At 54.8% G+C, this 20,348-nt stretch overlaps 1 protein-coding gene across 2 annotated transcripts in view; it reads left to right on the forward strand.

Moving 5' to 3' along the window:
- Tbc1d9b (TBC1 domain family member 9B) overlaps positions 1–20,348 on the forward strand; it is a 41,107-nt gene that overhangs the window by 16,288 nt on the left and 4,471 nt on the right. The window contains exons 5-19 of one of the 2 annotated variants that reach the window (XM_076578258.1): positions 899–1,157; positions 2,610–2,817; positions 4,600–4,812; positions 6,407–6,568; positions 7,010–7,160; positions 7,720–7,934; positions 10,775–10,892; positions 12,079–12,364; positions 13,201–13,330; positions 13,460–13,558; positions 14,459–14,527; positions 16,171–16,411; positions 16,759–16,824; positions 18,513–18,584; positions 18,857–18,907. In XM_076578258.1, the coding sequence (XP_076434373.1) occupies positions 899–1,157; positions 2,610–2,817; positions 4,600–4,812; positions 6,407–6,568; positions 7,010–7,160; positions 7,720–7,934; positions 10,775–10,892; positions 12,079–12,364; positions 13,201–13,330; positions 13,460–13,558; positions 14,459–14,527; positions 16,171–16,411; positions 16,759–16,824; positions 18,513–18,584; positions 18,857–18,907 (2,340 nt within the window). The remainder of the gene's footprint in view (positions 1–898; positions 1,158–2,609; positions 2,818–4,599; positions 4,813–6,406; positions 6,569–7,009; positions 7,161–7,719; positions 7,935–10,774; positions 10,893–12,078; positions 12,365–13,200; positions 13,331–13,459; positions 13,559–14,458; positions 14,528–16,170; positions 16,412–16,758; positions 16,825–18,512; positions 18,585–18,856; positions 18,908–20,348) is intronic. The other variant, XM_076578259.1, reaches the window with a different exon arrangement.

A 20,348-nucleotide genomic window follows, 5' to 3' on the forward strand; every position in this document is an offset into this window, starting at 1 on the left:
GGTCCCGTTCCCCACCTCCTCCTACCCAGCCCCCCTCCGCCTTCACCTCCCTCAACTCACTGCCTCTCCAAAGTGCCCACATCCCTGGTGCATCTCCTTCCTGTCCACACCCAGAGACTTTGTCTCCCCCAGACCCGGGTGCCACCTCAGCTACCTGTGATGAGAGCACCAGGCGACGCCAGCGCTTGAGTCCACAGCCCACTGTGGCTTTCCCAGTAACTGGGGCCTCCGGCTTTTCGTTTCCGGCATCGTGCTCGGTGGCACATCTCCCTTAAGTGCTCTTGTGGAGCCTCGGGTGCATGCCACCGTCACCTTCTAAGGGCCCCTCCCTGCAGAATACCCTGACCTCAAGGGGCAAGCCGCAATCCCAGCGGGCATGTCAGCTCCCGCTGTTGCTGTCACCCCAGAAGGAACTCCCAAGCCTCCTGCTAACCCGGTTGGCAGGTGTCAGCGCTCGTTCCTGAGCCCACCGCCCTCCATGCCCTCCATGCCCATGTCCTGCCCGTCCTGTTTTCCTGTCAAGACTGCCGCGGCCAGTCACCTTCTCTGTGGAGGCTGGAATCCCGCTCTGTGCTGGTCTTACCGTGTTGTGACTTGGCTCCTACCCCAGTGGGGCCCCTTGGGGCCAGAGTCTTAGTTCTCAGCATATATGTTCCTTTCTGTCCTCATCCACCCAGGGCAGACATTCACTGACTAAGGTTGGGCCTGGAGCAACATGAACCCGGGGGGCTGGCGCCTCCTTGTGGGTCACGTATCTTAGTATGACTGGGCGCAGGCATGGAGGGATGGAAGCAAATGGTGTCCTTGGGAAGCAGGCCAGGGGAGGTTCTGAAAGCGAGCAGGAGTTCTCACCTTGTCCACTTGTCATGGATGGTGTGTTTGTCTCTGTTGTTATCAGTGAGCCTGGTGGTACAGTGGGTGGACGTCACACGCCTAGAGAAGAATGCCACTTTGCTCTTCCCCGAGAGCATACGTGTGGACACACGAGACCAGGAGCTGTTCTTCTCCATGTTCCTTAACATTGGTGAGACCTTCAAGCTCATGGAACAGCTGGCCAACCTGGCCATGCGACAACTGCTGGACAGTGAAGGCTTCCTGGAGGACAAGGCCCTGCCTAGGCCCATCCGGCCGCATAAGAACATCTCGGCTCTAAAGCGGTACGCCACCCTCCTGAGGAATGGCGAGGTCCCACAGTCATAAGAACGGTCCCCTTGGGCTAGGTCCCCTAACCCTGCCGGGTGTCCAGCACGTGCCCTCACAGGCCCACGACTTGGGAAGGAAGCCAGCAAACAGACCGTGGTAGTGTTGGGAGAGCCACACATCCCACCATGAGGGAGAAGTTCCTATAGGGAATAGTCTCGCCATCTCTTAGTCTCAGATCAGGATGCTGAGTGACAGGTCCCTCAGCCGAGAAGCAGTGCAGCCAGAATGTAAACCACCTTAGTCAGATATGCTGACTCCCGGGAGGCCGCATCTGGAAGACTCTGGGGAATGGGTGCTGGGATTTCACAGCCGTCATTCCTGTGACGGGTGTCAGTCCGCAGGCCCAGAGCTAGCAAAGGAGACAAGTCCCGTGGGGAGCTGCCCATGGGAGTGGCTGAAGAATGGATCAAGGGCGCCAGCTCAGCAGATCACTGTGTTAGGGCCTCGGGTTTTAGCCTCACAGGAAACCCACCCACTTGGCTGAGGTTGCACAAGGCTCCTGGGCTGCACAGCCAGGGGTGAGCGCTCTGGACTCAACACTGAGGTTACTTCCTAGGTTGTGCTCCTTCACCAGGTGTAGGCTCAGGGTGCACCTTCTAAGTCAGGCAAGGATGTCACAGTCCTGACGGGAGCGACGAGGTGACCATCGGAAAGAGAAGCGGTACTGGAACTTTATAGGCAGCGTCCCACACTGTGAGTCTAGGTACCTCCTCCGGCTCTGGTTAGGGCGCCAGAAGCTCAAGGCAGATAAGTAGCTCTCTTGGGACCTGGGAAGATGTGTCTGTGTGGACATAACCCTAGAACAAGCAAGACCAGGCTGCCATCCACGGCCATCCGACGTGTCTGTTCATCGAGAGCCAGCAGACACTTGGGATTTAGCTCCAGTGCTCCTTGCTGGGGCATCTTGTCTGGGTGTCAAGAGTTAGCTCTTTCCTGAGTGAGGAAGTAGCCGCAGGGCCCATGTCTTGCTGGGCCTGAGCCAGGCAGGGTACAGACAACTCCCGAAACTACCTGTCCTGCCGTACCAAGGGGCAGAGCTTCTAGGTGTCCTTTCAAATCATCCAGCCTAAGGGAACATTATGTTCTCTCCTTCCTGCTGGGTGTATAAAAACCATATCTTGGCCAGGCAGTGGTGGCGCATGCTTTTAATCCCAGCACTCAGGAGGCAGAGGCAGACGGATCTCTGTGAGTTCAAGGCCAGCCTGGTCTACAAAGTGAGTTCCAGAACAGCCAGGACTGTTATACAGAGAAACCCTGTCTAAAAAAAAAAAAAAAAAAAAAAAAAATCTTTTCTCCAGCTCCAGTTCCCAGGCATGACTTGCTCACTGGAAAACCCCAGAGACCTGGAATCCAGTGTGGAAACAGAAAGTTCTTGCCTTACCCAGCTTCCCACTTTGTTTCCTTAGAGACCTGGATGCCCGAGCCAAGAATGAGTGCTACAGGGCCACGTTCCGGCTTCCCAAAGATGAGCGGCTGGATGGCCACACAGGCTGCACCCTGTGGACGCCGTTTAACAAGCTACACATCCCCGGCCAGATGTTCATCTCCAATAACTACATCTGCTTTGCCAGCAAGGAGGAAGACGCATGCCGCCTCATCATACCCCTGAGGGAGGTAAGCATCTCTGGCCTAGATGCCCTTGGGCACAGGTCTGTAGCCAGTCAGGTTGGAGGCTGGCCCATCCTCCACACCACAGCCAGGTGGCCCACAGGCCCCCTTACCTCAGGGCAGCTCCGTGGTTTGTCCTCTGGGCTCCTGGGTTTTGCTCCCCGACACATCCTCTTGCCTTTCCTTTGCTGACACTCTGCCATCCATTGCCTGGGCAGAAACAGAGCCATCCTTGATTCTGCCTGCCTCCTGGTTTTGCATTCTAACCAGTGATGTCCTGTCAGGACTCCCTCCAAGGTCTATCCCTTCATCTCTGCAGCCACCACCTAGGACACAGTTGTCCCCAGGTCTCCTCAAGAAAGTCCCAACCACATCTGATCCCTTAGGGGACACATCCTCTTCCCAGTACAGCCAGAAAAACTGAAAATGACAAGCAGGTGTGGTGATCCCCTGCCTAGGATCCTCCAGCATCTTCTGTGCTCGGAAAACCCCCAACTGCCTCTTGTGACCTCTTAGGACCTTCAGTATACCATCTGGCCACCTCAGGCCTGCACACACTGCAGGCTCTACATGTGGCCACACATACAGTCAGCTCACACATGCACATGCCGCGTGGATGCACACACACCATATATATGACACACAAATCTGTTCCTACACATACACATATATCCACCACACATTCACATATATACTCTGCACATACTTTCACACATGTAAATACCCATATATGTCCCACAGATGTGCACATACATAGGAATGCATGTGCACATACTCTATGCTTTTTATTTACTTATTTATTTATTTATTTGTTTATTTATTTATTTGTTTATTTATTTATTTGTTTATTTATTTATTTATTTATTTATTTATTTATTTATTTATTTATTTATTTATTTATTTCCGGAGGTGAGGACCAAACCCAGGGCCTTGGGCTTGCTAGGCAAGTGCTCTACGACTGAGCTAAATCCCCAACCCTTCATATACTTATTTATTCATCACATATAAATACTGCCCAAACCCCATTTAGATACAGATACCCCACACTCCTCTCAGTCCATTCCAGCTCTGCGGCCTCCTCCAGTCCACCTCACGCACACCTCAGAGTGGTTGTCTTGCACTCTGACCAGGCTTTTGCCCACCTCTTTACCTGATGAGACCAGGTCACAGCTCAGTCAGGGCTCCCCAAAGACGTTCTCAGTAGCAAGCAGCCTGCCCCTGACTTCCCAGCCCTCCTTGTTGCCAACAGTGACCCCTCATGACCAGGCCTAGCCTGTGTGTCTACTGATTGTCCTCTGCTGGAGCCGGGCTCCACTCCCTGAAAGCCTGCCCCCTGTCTTCAGGCTGGTGCCTCTCTTTCTACGCAGTGCAGTCAGAGCCAAGCCTCGGGAGAAGCTGCCAGCAAGTGTTCCCTGGGTACAGGGGCTGTGGGCAGCCTTGCCCTTGAGGGGCTGCTCACATGCTTTAGAGGGCACAGCTAATAGGTCGTCCATCTCTTGAAAAGCCGGTAGGGACAGTAACTGTGCTAAGCATTCACATTTTACATTGTCGCCGTCATCACGGAGGCCATGAGGGCCATTGCACTCCCCCTTCTGTGACACAGACTTCGACACACAAGTATCTTGCTCAAGATCACAAGTGGCCATGGCAGAAAACGAATCCAGCTGGCCACTCAGTGCCCCCCTGCACTGTGCCCAGGAGAGGGCGCCCCAGGGCCACTGTGGTTCAGCACGCCCAGCTCTGCATCCTAAGATGCAGACACCCCAAAACGTTCTCTTGCGGCCTTAGGTGACCATTGTCGAGAAAGCTGACAGCTCCAGCGTGCTGCCCAGCCCTCTGTCTATCAGCACCAAGAGTAAAATGACCTTCCTGTTTGCCAACCTGAAAGACCGTGACTTCCTGGTCCAGAGGATCTCTGACTTCCTCCAGAAAACCCCATCCAAGCAGCTAGGCGGCAACACTGGGGGAACAAAGGCCAGCGTTGTGGACCCAGCCCCAGAGGTGAGCAGGCCACTCAGGAACCGCAGGGCCAGAGCCAAAGGAAGAGCCTCCAGGGGCAGCCGTCTGCTCCCCTCTGAGCCCAGCCCTGGGGTGTATACCGTGGGTGCCATGCTGGAGGGTGACTCTCGTCACCTGTGTTCTGTAGAGCACAGAACAATCCTACTACAAAGAACTCCCTGAGCCAAGTACAGTGGCATATCCCTGTAATCCTAACACTTCATGGGCTGAGATAGGAAGATCCTGAGTTAAAGACAGCAGAACTGGTAAGAGCCTGTCTGAGAAGCCAAGGACTAGGGATGTAGCATGCACGTGGCCCTAGGTTCCGTCCCCAGCGTCACCAAAGAGAAAGGAAGGGAGGTGGTGGCGCTGTCCCACCCTCACAGGGCTTAAGACCTGGAGTGACAGGGCCAGAGTCGTCATTGGCTCGTCCAGCCTGGTACTTCACTTCTGCTAGGTGCCGGCTGTCCCTCCAGACACCATGAATAGGCCAGTGACCAAGTCAGACAAAACACACGCTCTCGTGCCCAGCATGGCGGCACGTTTGTAATCCCAGAACCTGGAAGTCAGACGCAAGAGGATCACTACAAGTTCAAGGCTAGCCTGATACATCATATAGCAAGTTCCAGAACAGCCATGACCCCATAGGGAGACCTTGTCTCAAAAAGTAAAGGGAGGGGGGCTGGAGGGATGCTCTACTGTTAAGAGCACTCCCTACCCTTCTGGAGGATCTGAGTTTAGTACCCAGCACCCATCAGGCAGCTCATAACTACCGATAACTCCAGCTCCAGGCACCCACAGACACACATTAAATAAAAATTAAATTTAAAGATTTTTTGTTTTTGTTTTTTTGTTTTGTTTTGTTTTTCCAGACAGGTTTTCTCTGTGTAGTTTTGGTGCCTGTCCTGGAACTCACTCTGTAGACCAGGCTGGCCTTGAACTCACAGAGATTCGCCTGGCTCTGCCTCCCAGGTGCTGGGATTAAAGACGTGTGCCACCACAGCCTGGTGATTTAAAAATATTTTAAAAGATCAAAAACTCATACTCATAGAATTTAATATATTCTAGGGCTATGGATAAAAAACAACACAGGAAAAAAAAAAACAAGCAAACCAGAATCCCTTGAAACTCCATAAGAATTTGAGGGTGAATTTTTCTGTTTCTAAAAGAAACCCTCTGGGCTGGTGAGATGGCTCAGCAGTTAAAGCGCTTGCTGCTAAGCCTGGTGGCCTGAGCTCCATCCTTGGAGTCCACATGGTGGAAGGAGAGAGCGGACTTCCACAGGTTGTCCTCTGGCCTGCACCCACACAAAATGTGGAGCCGGCCTCGTACGTGCTTGATGCCGCAGGAGGCGAGTTCAGGAAGAGCTGGGCAGCAGCAGGGGAAGAGCCAGTGGTCTGTGACAGGCCCCAGCTGGCTAGCGTGGGTGGCTTTGGTTTCAGGCAGCCAGAGAGGAAATGCGGGGTCCATCTGCAGCCTCGCACTGGCCCCCGCTGACCCTCGGAGGCCCCTTCGCCCCACTTTTTGGGTGGTTGTGCACATCAGAGGCCGCCGGGTGGCTCAGTGAAGCGCTTTACCCTCTTGTGGTATTTTCTAGTCTCTCCCAGCTCCTCAGGAGGCACCAGAACCACCCACCAGCCCATCCTCTCCCCTCAGCTGCCCTCCGAGTTTCAGTACACAGGAGGTTCCTACGACTTCCCAGGGCCTGCTCAAAGTCTTCCAGAAAAACTCACCCATGGAGGACCTTGGCGCCAAAGGGGTAAGCCTTGTGCCGCGGCGCTTCAGCTCATGCTGAGTTGAGACCTCAGAGGACGGCTGGAGCCACCTCTGGGCTAGGCCTTTGTGGTCAGCGCCATCCCTCAGGGTGAGCATGCTCTCTTAGTCTGCACTGGGCAGTGTCAGGTGGACCCACCCAGGGCTTGGGGACAGACACTGCCTGCCCTGTGTTGTGGGGTGCTTTTCCTCAGGGACCCTGGGCCTCTAACAGGAAGGGCCCTCTGCTGCTGAAGAACTGGGAGGGGGAGGGGGCTAAGTCCTCATGGCCTCTTTTACCGATGGCTCTGAAACCTGAGTTTGCAGCAGCTCTCCACAGGTAATTTACATAGTAGGCCGCCAGCCTTGCTCAGAGGTGGAAGACCCGCCACCCATGCCTCAGCACTGAGACACTCTTCAGCTCCACACTCCACATTCCCTCCCTCAGGCCAAGGAGAAGATGAAGGAGGAGTCCTGGAGCATCCACTTCTTTGAGTACGGGCGTGGCATGTGCATGTACCGAACAGCCAGAACTCGGGAGCTGGTCCTGAAGGGCATTCCCGAGAGCCTCCGTGGGGAGCTTTGGCTCCTCTTCTCTGGTGAGTGTGGCCCCATTGCCCCCAGCCTTGGCTTGGCCACTCTTAGCCCCCAGAGTTCTCTGTGTATGATACACTGGTGAGCATGTCCTGAGCTTGCATGAGGCCTTGGGGTCCATCCGTAACACCAAAGGAAAACTCGCCTCAGGCCAGTTCCTCTGGTCCCTGAGCCAGCCTCCTGCAGTCAGCCAGACAGAGGAGGAGCTGCCAGCTCGCTCGGAGGATTGGGAGTAAGGACCCCGGCACAGAGCAGCAGGCGCCAGCACAGATGCCATCAGTTGGCAGCATCACCGTTGAAGGCAGGGCCATCCCCTGACAGGCGGGGTTCCCTGGGGACAAGCTCTGGCAACACCCATACCTTTGGCCACTTGGAGCACCTTAGAAGACAGGCCAGTTGAGTTTCTTAGACAGAGCAGTCACCAGGGAAACTTGGCCTCACACCTTATAACTGATAGAAAAGCTCCCTCTCGTCCATGGGGCATTTGTGTCTCCAGTCAGCCTCACTGTTGCCCACGTACTGAGAGAAAGAAGAGAAAGAAAACTGCCACCTGTGTCTCCCCAGGGGCCTGGAACGAGATGGTGACCCATCCTGGCTACTATGCTGAGCTCGTAGAGAAGTCCATGGGGAAATACAGCTTGGCCACTGAGGAGATTGAGCGAGACCTCCACCGCTCCATGCCTGAGCACCCCGCTTTCCAGAACGAGCTTGGGATCGCTGCACTTCGGAGGGTGCTGACTGCCTACGCGTTCCGAAACCCTACTATTGGCTACTGCCAGGTAATGGGACTTAGCAGGGGCCCCGGGGTTAATATCTCCCACCACGGCCTCCCCGGGGTTAATATCTCCCACCATGGCCTCCCAGGGGCAGATGCTGGGGGTCTGAGTCTGTGGTGGATGGACACACACAAGACCCGGTCCTTACCCTTGAGGAAGAAAAGCTGTAACTGAGCCAGGCATGATGGCCTGTGCCTATAAGCCTCACACTTGGGAGGATGAAGCAGGAGGATTGCCACAAGTTCACAGTTACCCTGGGCTACAAAGCAAGACCTTGTCTCAGAAACAAATACCTGGTAGTAACACATGCCTGTCATCTGGGAAACCAAGGCAAGAGGATCAGGAGGTGTGGGGGGCATTCTTCACCCCCACATTTCTCCAGAGTACTCTTGAGTAGGAGCAGCAGGAAACATTAGTTAGAAGGATAGACAGGGGAAACAGAAAATACAGGAGAGCCTGGAGAGGGCCTGGATCCTAATCCATCGGGCCCGACTGTCTCTGCCCCAGGGTATTTATAGAGATGCCAAGGGGTGGAACAAAAGACCTCCCCCCAGCACAGCCAAGTGCAGACCATTTTAGATACCTGCACTCAGGCCTGTGGTCCAATCATCCTCTTTGTGCAGACCTGCTGGGTAAAGCCACAGGGAACCTGAAAACGGTCTCCAGCAAGGAGGCAAAGTCACCCACTGCTACATGGAAAGTTTGAGGCCAGCCTGAGCTACGTGAGCCACTGGTTTCTGTGTGTTTGCCTGCTTGCCAGCCTGTGTGAAAAGGGGTTGTAGAGATGGCGAGAGGTTAACGGTGATGCTCTTCTAGAGGACCTGGGTTCAATTTCCAGCACCCACCTCGGGCAGCTCACAACTCCAGAAGATGGGCTGTCTCCTGCCTCCGCAGGCCCTGTACTCCCAGGCACACCCACACATGGACACCCATACACGTAGCTTTTTTAAAAGAATAAAATAATGGCGACTGTTCACCTCAGCCCTTTACCGTATAGGAAATTGTTCTCTGTGTGTTCCTTGTCTGAGACGGAGCAGAATTTTCTCTTTCTGTACATATGGTAAAGCATACATAATACAAAATTCAGCATTTTAGCCACTATTAAGTGTGTGGTTCCGTGGCATTAAGTATAGACACATGTCAGGCAGCCATTGCCACTGTCCATCTATAAGAGCATTTCGTCTCTCCACACTAGAGCTCTCCTGTCAAACACTTCCTTCTCCCTTCCACTTCCCCCCTGCCCCTGCGCTCCCTCCCCCTGCTGCCTCAGAAGCTGATTGTTCTGTGCACCTCCTGCAAATGTTAGCATGCCGAATGAAAAGAAGGAGGACGGAGGACGTGACTGCTCCTGTGTGTGGTAGGAAAGTTTCTTGTAGATATGAGGGAGAGCACAGCCAAAGGCGTCTGGAAGGGTCCAGACTGAACTGGGCCAGCAGAATAAACCTGGCCGTGAGAGGAGAGAGAGTGGGGGGGAGAGAGAGGAAAAGGAGAGAGAGGGAACCAAGGGGAGCCAAGGACCAGGACACCAAGACCAAATGGCTGAGGTTACTCGAGGGTCAGAGGCTGGGAGAAGAGAAGCAGAAGCCCATCCCCCGGGAGAGAGAGGTTTAGGGTAGGGGCGGGGTTAAAAGTGCCAGGAGGAGCCCCAGGTACTGAGCGAGACTTGTCCCGGGTTTCTTTGAGACCTAACACACACTTATCCTTTTGCATCTGGCTTTTCACCTACTGCCCCAAGAGCCATCACACTGCAGGATGAGTCAGAATTTTCTTCCTTTTTAAGGCTGGATAGTATTCTGCTGTGGCTATGTATGATCTCCCTCTCCCCCTCCCCCTCCCCCTCCCCTCCCCCTCCCCCTCCCCCTCCCTCTCCTAGACAGGGTTTCTCTCTGTAGCCCTGACTGTCCTGGAACTCACTCTGTAGACCAGGCTGGCCTCGAACTCACAGAGATCCGCCTGGCTCTGCCTCCCGAGTGCTGGGATTAAAGGCGTGCACCACCACCGCCTCCTGGCTTCTCTCCATCTCTTAACGGACACTTGGGTTACTTGTAACTGAACTATTGTGCACAGCTGCTGTGAACGTCAGTGTATGAATGCTTGTTCCAGTCTCTGCCTTCAAGTCACTGGCTGAGAACCCAGAGGTCAGACGGCTGGAGGGTGTTCTGTGTTCATCTTCTGAGGAACGTCCATATTCCCACAGCAGCTGCACTGCTACACATTACAGTCAGTAGTTCACCAGAGTCCGGTTCCTCTCTCACACCTGCTGGTTTTACAGACTCGGGTGTACTGTCTCACTGAGATTTTGATTTACATTTCTGGTGGCTTTTGTCTTTGAATCTATGCCAGGTCAGATGGCTTTCTGTTGGCCTTTGCTTGTATCTGGATTTCAAGGACACCAGTTTCCTAAAACTCAGTTGCTGTAAGACCAGTGTTCTGCACAATGTTACCAATTCATGGAGGCCAGCAGATCGGCCTAAAATCATTTTTAAAATAACTGCCCTCTTCAGAACTTCTCTTTGTTATCAGCCAATGTTGTATGTACACCCCTCCCCACTACAGGGTCCTGGCCACACACCCCACACATCAGCTTGACCCAGCCCACTCCGTGGAAGTGGTGGCTGATGTCATTGCCTCTGTCTTCCTAATGTCTTCCGACCCACTTTGACAGAGCTGGCTGGTGTTTCTGTCTCATTGATTTCTTGCAGATTGGCTTGTTGGCAGATTTCCCAGGGTTGGTCGAGGTCTGTCTGTTATTGCTGGGCTCTGGGCCTTCTTGACGGGGCAGACCACTTTGCTCTGGGGCCAGCAGGGTGAGACAAACACGCCCCACTGTCTCTACCCGGCAGGCAATGAACATCGTGACCTCGGTGCTCCTGCTCTATGGCAGTGAGGAGGAAGCCTTCTGGCTGCTGGTGGCCCTGTGTGAGCGCATGCTGCCCGACTACTACAACACCCGGGTCGTGGGTGAGTGTCCCCAGAGTCCCCTTGCCTGAGCCTCGGCCTGCTCAGGCGCTCCACGTGGGTTGGCTGCCCTTCCCCTCGCGGGCTCTCCCCTGAGCAGTTCCCGGCACCTCACAGCCATCATGCAGGCTCCCACCTTACAGACTAGAAACTGAACAGGGATCGTCGTGCCTGAAGGAAGAGAAGCAAGAGCAGGCTCCCAGCCCTCTGCCTCCAGGCCCAGCTCCCAGCTAGACTGCAGGGGCCTCCCAAGATGGCCAGAGCGAGAGTCAGAGGACAGCCCACATCCGGGGGATCTTAAGAGCCCACGAGAGCCCAGCTCTCCATGCAGCTTTCCCATCCCTTTGCTGTAGAAATGTCAAGTATGAGAACTAGAGGATGTGGTCTACCCTGTGTCCCGGTGGTCCAGCTGCTACTCTTAGGCACTCCAGTAAGAGCTGTGTCGTGAGAAGGAAATAGGCTTACTGCTCTGTTTCGGCCTATCTGTGTGTAGCTCTTGGCTGTCCTCTGCTGCTCTGTGTCTAGGGTCACAGCGGCTCCTTCAGCTTTGCATGTCTTCACAGCATTGGGATGGGGACAGAACCACTGCTTGCTCCTCTTGTTTCTGGGAGGGTGAGGTCAGCATTTCCCAAGAGTCAGCCTGCTGTATCCACAGGTTCTGTGTGTGGATTGAGCCAAGCTCTGACCAGAAACGCACGGAGGAAACTCCATCTGTACTGAGCACGCCCAGCTCCATCCCTGGTTGTCCCTCTCTAGACACTACATAAACACTGAGTAGCTTTTTGCAGTACTACACTGTAGTAAATACTAGGAATCATCCAGAAGTAACTTGCAGTGTACAGGAGGGTGTGCCTAGGTTCTGAGAAACTACTGTGTATACCTTGCTCTAAGCACTGGGAAATGTTGGGGTCTGAGAGAATGCTAGAAACACCCTCATGGATGCCCAGGGGCCACTGTCTATTGGAACAAATACTTCCTCTCACACAGTGGTACAGAAGCTGTAGAAAGAATGATGACCAAGCTGCTTTTTCTGTTTTCTACGTGTGCACACCTTTCTGGCCCTCCCTGTAAGCAGAGCTGGCAGGGTTGAGGTTGGACAGGAACCAGGTAGTGTCCCTGTACCCCAGACCCGGGGTCTGCTGAAACCCCTGGAGTTGTGCTCATAGTCAGCCTACTGTGCCTCCCTCAGGAGCCCTCGTAGACCAAGGCATCTTTGAAGAGCTCACCAGAGACATCCTGCCCCGGCTGTCAGAGAAGATGCAGGAGCTGGGCGTGATCTCCAGCATCTCGCTGTCCTGGTTCCTGACCCTCTTCCTCAGCGTCATGCCCTTCGAGAGCGCCGTGGTCATTGTGGACTGCTTTTTCTACGAGGGCATCAAGGTGATCTTGCAGGTGGCCCTGGCCGTGCTGGATGCCAACATGGACCAGCTGCTGGACTGCAGTGACGAGGGCGAGGCCATGACCGTGCTGGGAAGGTGACCATGCTGGGGGCTACTCCTGCTTCCGGGGAGCTGGCAGCAGAGCTCCTCCCCTCCCCGGCCCTCAGTCAGCATCCGGTGCTGTGCTCCAAGTGCCAGACTAGGTTGAGAGACTGCAACCACTAGGTTGCATGCAGGAGGCAGCTGTCCTAGTGGGACAAAGTGCCGCTAAGGTGATGAGAGCTGGGAGCACACGGAAGAGGCCAGTGGGCCTGCCTGTTGAGCAGCCCAGGGCTGGAGGGACCCCGCAGAACTGGTGGGCTTGTTGTCTTCCTCCTTCAGGCTAATGTGACTCTTGGTCCCTGATGGTGAAGACTCTTGCCTATGACCGGGTTTCGTGCTTATGTCCTCCAGTGGGGAGATTGAGCCCCTCCTCAGGAGTAGGAATCTGACTAGGGATGGGATATGCCCACTGGGCTGGGTCGGAACTCCTGCCTGAGTGTCAGGCTCGTCCTAGAGAGCCTAGGAGAGTGGGAAGGCCTGGCTGGCCCAGACTAGCCAGCCAGAGCAAGACCCTGCCCCTGGAGAAACTGTGCACTGCATAGTTCTTCCTGGTCAGACCCTGGTGACCAGAGAGGGAGCACATTGTCCCCAAATTAGGTAGGCTCTGCAATCCACAGGCCACTAGAAGACAGCCTGACGTCCTCAGGGTTAGTGCTCAGGCATGAGTAGCCAGCAAGGCATTTTCTCTGCTACCCTGACGGGAGCTCCCAGCCTAATAGAGGCCCCAACAGCCACACCAGCACCTTCCTGCAGGATTCCCAGGCCTGAGCTCTGCCCCAGCGCTTGCCTGTGGCTGATGGGCCTGTTCTGCTGTCATTTGATCTTTGCAGATATCTGGACAATGTGGTCAACAAACAGAGCATTTCTCCACCTATCCCACACCTCCACGCCCTGCTGACCAGTGGAGATGACCCTCCTGCAGAGGTGGACATCTTTGACCTTCTGAAAGTGTCCTATGAGGTTAGCGCCCAGCAGGGTTAGCCTGGCCAGGCTGTTCCCCAGGGCCTTTGGTTTGGGGTGAGCATAAGCCAGTGTGGCTGGCTCTTCACCCTCTGCCTTTGGTCTCACGGATTCTCCTTTGGCTTGCAGAAGTTCAGCAGCCTGAAGGCTGACGACATTGAACAGATGCGGTTTAAACAGAGGCTGAAGGTGATCCAGTCCTTGGAAGACACGGCCAAGAGGAGCGTGGTATGACCACTGGCGAAGGGGCTGCAGGGCTGACCTGAGTAGATGGCTGTACCCTCTCCAGCCCCACCCCTCCCTGAGCAGGGTGCAGGGGTCAACACGTGCCCTATCCCTGCAGTGTTGGGGCCAGTGTCACGGCCAGGATGCCGTGTGGGCCTGGGATCCCACAGCATGGGTACCAGTGTGGGGGGATAGGGAGAGGCCCTTGTCACTTGGTGGGAATTGTCTCTTTCACCTTGTGTGCTGAGGCCGAGGACCTTCTGGGTTCAGTCCTTCCGAGCTGGTTTTGCTGTGAGCGTCGCCTCTGTCCTGGGCAGTGACTCTCCACCACTCGGCCCAGCCCACACTGCGTGCTCCTGAAGCCCTTGTCCTTGTCTCTGCCGAGGGGGTACCGTCCCTGCCACTCCATGCTCTGTTTAAACCTGTTCTTGGTCTCTGTCCATGGGGAGCCAGGGACCTCTGGCTTGGCCTCCATATTCCCAACCCTGCCTTCAGGGTTATAGAACGCTCAGGGCCCTTTGCACACAAGCAACAGACATGACCGGCCCTGACTAACTGAAGAAAAATGACCTGACTGACAAGTTACAGGACACCTTCCAGGTGCCTGGAGCTAAGTGGCCATCCATCACCCTGTGTCCCTCAATGGGTCCTTCGGAAGAGAATGAGCCCCTCTTCAGGAGAGAAAGGCCCCGGGAGTGGGAACTGACTGGCAGGTGGTGGCAAAGGGTGAGCACATACGTGTGGACCCACCTTCATGTGCTTGGCCACTGATGGCAGCCAGAGGGCAGATCACACACATCCTTTGCCCCGTCCACATGAGAACTCTTGCAGAGCAAGCATCTTGTTGGTACTGCAGCAGGAACCTGGGGCCCTCCAGTACCACCACTCCATCTTTCCTTCTAGGTCCGAGCCATACCGGGGGACATCGGCTTCTCCATTGAAGAGCTGGAGGATCTTTACATGGTGTTCAAGGTGACAGCCAAGTGCAGGGGCGGGTGGAGTCCCCCATCTAGTCTGCCAAGTGCGTCCTCGGCACAGCAGCTCCTAGCCGGGAACCCGTTGTCTTCCATTGCAGTTACTATGGATTGTGTGCTAGAACTTAATCCTTCCTGGCATTTAGACAAGATGGGACGTGAGCAGCTCAGGTGTCACTCTGGAGCCAGGCGCCACGGTTTTGGAGAAGGGTCTCTCACTGGCCAAGAGCTCACCGAGCAGGCTGGCTGGCCAGTGAGCCCAGGGCTCCCCCTGCCTCCCCTCCCAGCATTGTGATCCCGAGTGCACAGTACCACTTGCAGCTTGGGTTTTGGTTTGCTTTTGTTTTATTAGCTTTCAAGACAGGGTTTCTCTGTGTACCCTCCTAGAACTCGCTCTGTAGACCAGGCTGGCCTCTAACTCAGCGATCTGCCTGCCTCTACCTCCGGGTGCTGGGATTAAAGATGTTCCTATGTTTACTTATGTGTTTTGAGTGTGTGCGTGCCCCGTGTGCGCCATGGTGCACATATAGAGGGCATGCAGGAGACACCTTATGAGAGTGGGTGCTCTCGTTTTTCTGTGTGTTCCCAGGATCAAGCTCAGGACATTCTGTTTAGCGGCAAGCACCTTTATTCCCTGGGCTGTCTCGGCAGCCCCACACACCCAGATTTTTTATGCTGGTTTTAGGGACCAAAGTCAGCTTCTCATGCCTGCATGGCAAGCAGTTTAGTGACTGGACTCCAATAGAGCACCTTTAAATAGCAAAAACAAACAAAAACCACTCAAACCAACCCACGTAGAGGACAGAATGCATCCAGCCATTTCACCGAAAAGTTAGGCAGCTTCAGGCATGGCAGATCAAGGCACTGAAACCCGCTGTGCCGCTGCTGATCGGTGAACGGCTGGGCTGCTTTTCCGGTAGAGCGATAGACAGGACTATCTTGAGCAGCTCCTGGATCATGCTTTCAGTGACTGCAGTGGAAACGGGATTTTCTTTGCTTGTAGTTTTAGCACAGGTCAGTGGTTGGGATGATTCAACCTAGGTGCGGTGGCTAAGGAATAGTGTGGGCTGCCAGACCAGTGATGGTGGACGGTTACGAGGCAGCCTTGTAATCCCTGCCCTGAGGGTGAGTCAGTTGAGTGTCTGCACGCAAACTCAGGTTCACTCAAAGGAGGGGGAGGACACTGGGGGAAAGGCCAGGACAGAGGTTCACGCCGCCCTCTGGGTGGTTGGGTTTTGGTTTTTGTTGTTAGTTGGTTGGTTGGTTGGTGACTGACTGAGTGAGTGAGTAGTCGAGGGTTTATTCTGTTTGTTTTTGAACTGGGTTGTTTTTATGCTGCCCAGACTTGCTTCAAACTGAACTCTGGGGGGTCAGTTGATCCTCCTGCCTCAGCTTCCTGAGTGCTGAAACTGTGGGTGCATATTGCCAGTTCCTGTGGTCCTTTCCAGCTGCCCAGGGTTCAGTTCCCAAGGTGGCCCACGCTGTCAGAACAGTGGAGTCCATGTGCTCTGTCTGACTCCAGCTGTGCACTTACGTGAGGGGTCCTGTGAGCTTGAGGTGTCTGGCCAGTGCTCACCACTGTAAGACTGCAGATGTGGACAGATGAGGGAAGGCCATCTCACCAGACGGTATCCCCCGCAGGCCAAGCATCTGGCAAGCCAGTACTGGGGTGGTAGCCGCTCAGCAGCCATCCACCGGGACCCCAGCCTGCCCTACCTGGAGCAGTACCGGATCGATGCCAGCCAGTTTCGGGAGCTCTTTGCCAGCCTGACACCCTGGGCCTGTGGCTCTCACACGCCTGTGCTGGCAGGCCGCATGTTCCGCCTCCTGGACCAAAACAAGGACTCACTGATCAACTTCAAGGAGTTTGTGACAGGGATGAGTGAGTGTCTCACCCGTCTTTCAAGCAACAGCCAGGGCGTCTGTCCCTCCTGTGGACAGCAGAGGGAGCCCATGAGCCCTTGCCTTTGACAGAGCTCTTCCTCTGCCCCTCTGTCTGTCTGGGGCTCTGGCCCCAAAGAAGCCTAAGCTTTTCCATAGGGTTCAAGGGAAGCAGGAGGCCCAGGGCTCGTTTGAGCCTCCCTAGAGACCTGGCTAAGGAGGTGCCAGGCTGTCCCAGACTGTGGCGTCACCACTAGAACCCACAGGAAGGGTGTGGGGACACAGCCTGCAATGTGTCCCTGGAGCCTTCTTGCCAAGCATGTCCTCCTCCCTGGCCTTGCTCCACAGGTGGCATGTACCACGGAGACCTCACAGAGAAGCTCAAAGCACTCTACAAGCTGCACCTGCCCCCAGGTGAGTGCCTTCAGGCTTCCTGCTGTGCTGGCCGGAGCTGGAGATGCGCACTGAACTACCAGCATAGCTCTGGGGTGCTTGTAGCCAGGAGCATGAGCTAGATGGGAGGGAGGCTCTGAGGCCCAGCATGAGTGAGGGTCTGGGGCTGAGGTCCGCCCTGGCTGGTGGTCTGAGCACACAGACTGAGGAGGGGGAAAGGGCATGAGGGGAGAATCTAGTGGGGCTCCTGGGTCAGGCAGGCCAGCATGACCCAGAGTCCACATCAAGGCAGAAGGCTGTGGTGGAGGTCCCAGTGTAACTGGGCCCTACACTCTTTGTTCTTAAAATAACTGTTACCCAGAGGTTCCTGTTTTTCCCAGGACAGCCTGGGGTACGGCCAAGGCCACCTGCAGATCCTGTCACATGGCCTCATGACAGGGGCCCCACTTCCGGCCTCCAGTGGTGCTGGAGCTGTCCTTAGGATGGAATGTGTCCTGTGGTCTGAGCTGAGTTGGGGGGCGGGGCTCACAGAAGCTGGCGAGCACGTGACCCCAGCAGCCTTCATGTGTGGCCAGAGTTCATCTGACTCAGCAAGAGTGGCCGTAGGGAGAGCCACTAAGAAGGAGCTTTCCCTTAACAGGAACCAGATTCAAAAAGATCAAAGTGATGGCCCAGGGCGTCCGTCCTGCTTCCGGTGGTGGAAGCGCCCCAGGTTGCCAGTTTTCTTGACTAGGACCTCCCCCTGAGCGATTCGAGCACACAGCATCTGCCTTCAGAATTGGCCCTGTCTGAGGTTTAGATGGCAAGGCTCCGTTCAGCACTCCCCTGGCACACCCCAGCCTCTCACTGGGGCCAGGGGTGCCCAGACCACTAGTCAAAGCTCCCCAGATGACCCCTCTGCTGGCAGAGCTGAAGGTCTTGGTGCACAGCGCTCCCCTGAGGCTGGCTGGCAGCCGGGCTGCAGCAGAGAACCCGGGGCTGCCCCCTCCACCTGAGCCGCCTTAGCCTGCTTCGTCCAGGCATTGGGAGGCTTGGGTCCTACCGTCCTTCTGTGCTTTTGCCCTGTTAATCCTTCCCTGCCCAACCCCACTCCGCGCCCCTCCATACAACAGGAATGGTAAGATTACATGTACATACAGCCTTTGGGATCCGCAACGTCAGGTTCTGGGTCAGCCAATACCGGCAAATGCAGAGCGTGAGACAGGCTGGGATGTATTGATGTGGTACAGTTGCCCCAAAGAGATCTGCCGAGCCAGGTCATCTTGGAGGGAAGGTAGCTCAGTTCACCAGGCTCCTGGGTAATGGATTATATTCTTACCCAGCACAGGTACTGGATTTCCAAACACAGTGTCAGTGCTGGGGGCGTAGCTCAGCCATAGGACAAGTGCTTAACATCTGGGATAACCTAGGGTTCAGTCCCCACCCCCTCATCCCACCGCCACCCCAAAAAAAACCACATTGTCAAAATCAAACTAGTAAGCAAGCACATCTGTGATCCCAGCTCACAGGCTGTGGCAGCAGGGTTGAGAATTAGAGGCTGCCTATGCTGCAGAGGAGACTCTGTCTCAAACAAGAATGTGACCACCTATTCAAACGGCAGGTGTTACAACAGGAGGCGTTCAGCCTGGTGGGGCATGCGTGGGGGAGGGTGGCCTTTTCTGCCTTGACTAGAAATCACAGTCTTCCCGTTTCCTTCCGTTGGAACCCAGCTCTGATCCCAGAGGAAGCAGAGTCAGCCCTGGAGGCCACCCAGTATTTCACAGAGGACAGCCCCTCAGAAGGTGAGCGAGCCACTGCTGAGACACCCAGCACAACCAGCCTGTGTGGTCTGCAGCCCCCAGTCTTTCCACGGGGCCTCTGCAGGAAGCCAGCGGTCCCACTGTGGGCTCAGGGAGCATGCCACCCTGGGGCGCTCCCTGGGAGGGCCCTGCAACACTTCCTGGGCCAGGTTGTCCCTGTAGATGTTCTCAACCTTTGTTTCTCTTGCCTCTCTGTCTCCCTGGACCTGGGCTTCTCCCTCTGCCCTCTGCGCATCCTCTGCTGTCCCTTCCAGCATCTCCTCTGGCCTCAGATCTGGATCTTTTCCTGCCCTGGGAGGCGCAAGGTCAGTCCCTGGAGGGCAGGGGCGGCCCCTTTGCCTCTAGGCTTTGTCTTCCTTTATTCAGAAGCCTGGAAGCTTTCATGCCCCGGGGACTCTTTGGAACCTCATCCTGTGGGGATAAATGCTGAGAACAACCAAGAATGGAGCTGTTTCTGCTGGGGGCAGTCTGCTAGGGATGGTTAATGATGAGGATGCACTATAGCATGCTAGACATGGAGCAAGCCCAGGGCATCACCGCTGCACCCACATGCAAAAATGCCATGTTCATAAGAAAGGGATGCAGAATGCTGTCATTGTGACTGTGTGAGACAGGTACAGGATGGGAGAGCAGAGACCAGAGGGAGTAGTAGACACTCCCCTTGGGAAACATCGCAGGATTTTCTCATTACGGAAAGTACATATGTTGAGTGCCGGTTAGGACTCACACTTTGCTGCCTGTAAAACTCATTGGAATATCTGACAAAGTGAAGGGCCATTCTGGGCCCTGCCTGGGACTTGGCAATTGAGCTGGGCATGTGTAATACGAACCGGGCCATCAGGGCTGGGAGTGTAGCTCAGTGTTTGAGCACTTGGTTGGCATGTGAGATCCTGGGTTCTGTCATGTGCTGCTGGCAGTGAAACCTGGGACATGATGGTGCATGCCCCTAATCCTAATACTCTAGGTGGAGGCCAAGGTGGCAGGAGAAATGTGCTCAAGGCCAGCCTAGCTCTGTGGTGAATTTTAACAAATAAATGGTCTGGCAAGAGGCTTCAGTGGGTCAAAGCACCCGCTATCAAACCTGATGACCTGAATCTGACCCCAGAATCGACACAGTGGAAAGCGAGGAAAGCTCTCACACATTACCTTCCGGCCTACACACACACACACACACACACACACACACACACACACACGCTTCCTGGCATGCACACCAATATACACGTGCATACAATAAATTTTAAGCCAAGTGTGTAAAGGATCACACCTTTAGTCCCAACACTAAGGAGGCAGAAGCAGGCAGATCCATGTGAGTTCAAGGCCAGCCTGGTCTACAAAGAGTTCAGGCCAGCTAGGGCTACATAGTGAGATCTTGTCTCAGTAAAACAAGACAACAGCCGGGCGGTGATGACGGACGCCTTTAATCCCAGCACTCAGGAGGCAGAGACAGGTGGGTCTTCAAGTTCGAGGTCAGCCTGGTCTACAGAGTGAGTTCCAGGACAGCCACAGCCACACGGAGAAACCCTGTCTCGAAAGCCCTATCCCCCTCCCCCACCCAAACAACAACAACAAAAAGAATTTTTTAAATTAATTTTAAGAATAAGACCCGGGGGTGTAGCTCAGTGGTAGAACTCTTGCCTAGGTTACATACAGCCCCGAGTTCCATCCCAAGCAATTAAAAAGAAACAGGTAAACTATAACAAGAACCAGTCGTCTCCCCAGGTGGGTGACGTAGGTGACGTACAT

Source organism: Peromyscus maniculatus, chromosome 8, assembly GCF_049852395.1.
Source record: "Peromyscus maniculatus bairdii isolate BWxNUB_F1_BW_parent chromosome 8, HU_Pman_BW_mat_3.1, whole genome shotgun sequence".
Lineage (NCBI taxonomy): Eukaryota > Metazoa > Chordata > Mammalia > Rodentia > Cricetidae > Peromyscus > Peromyscus maniculatus.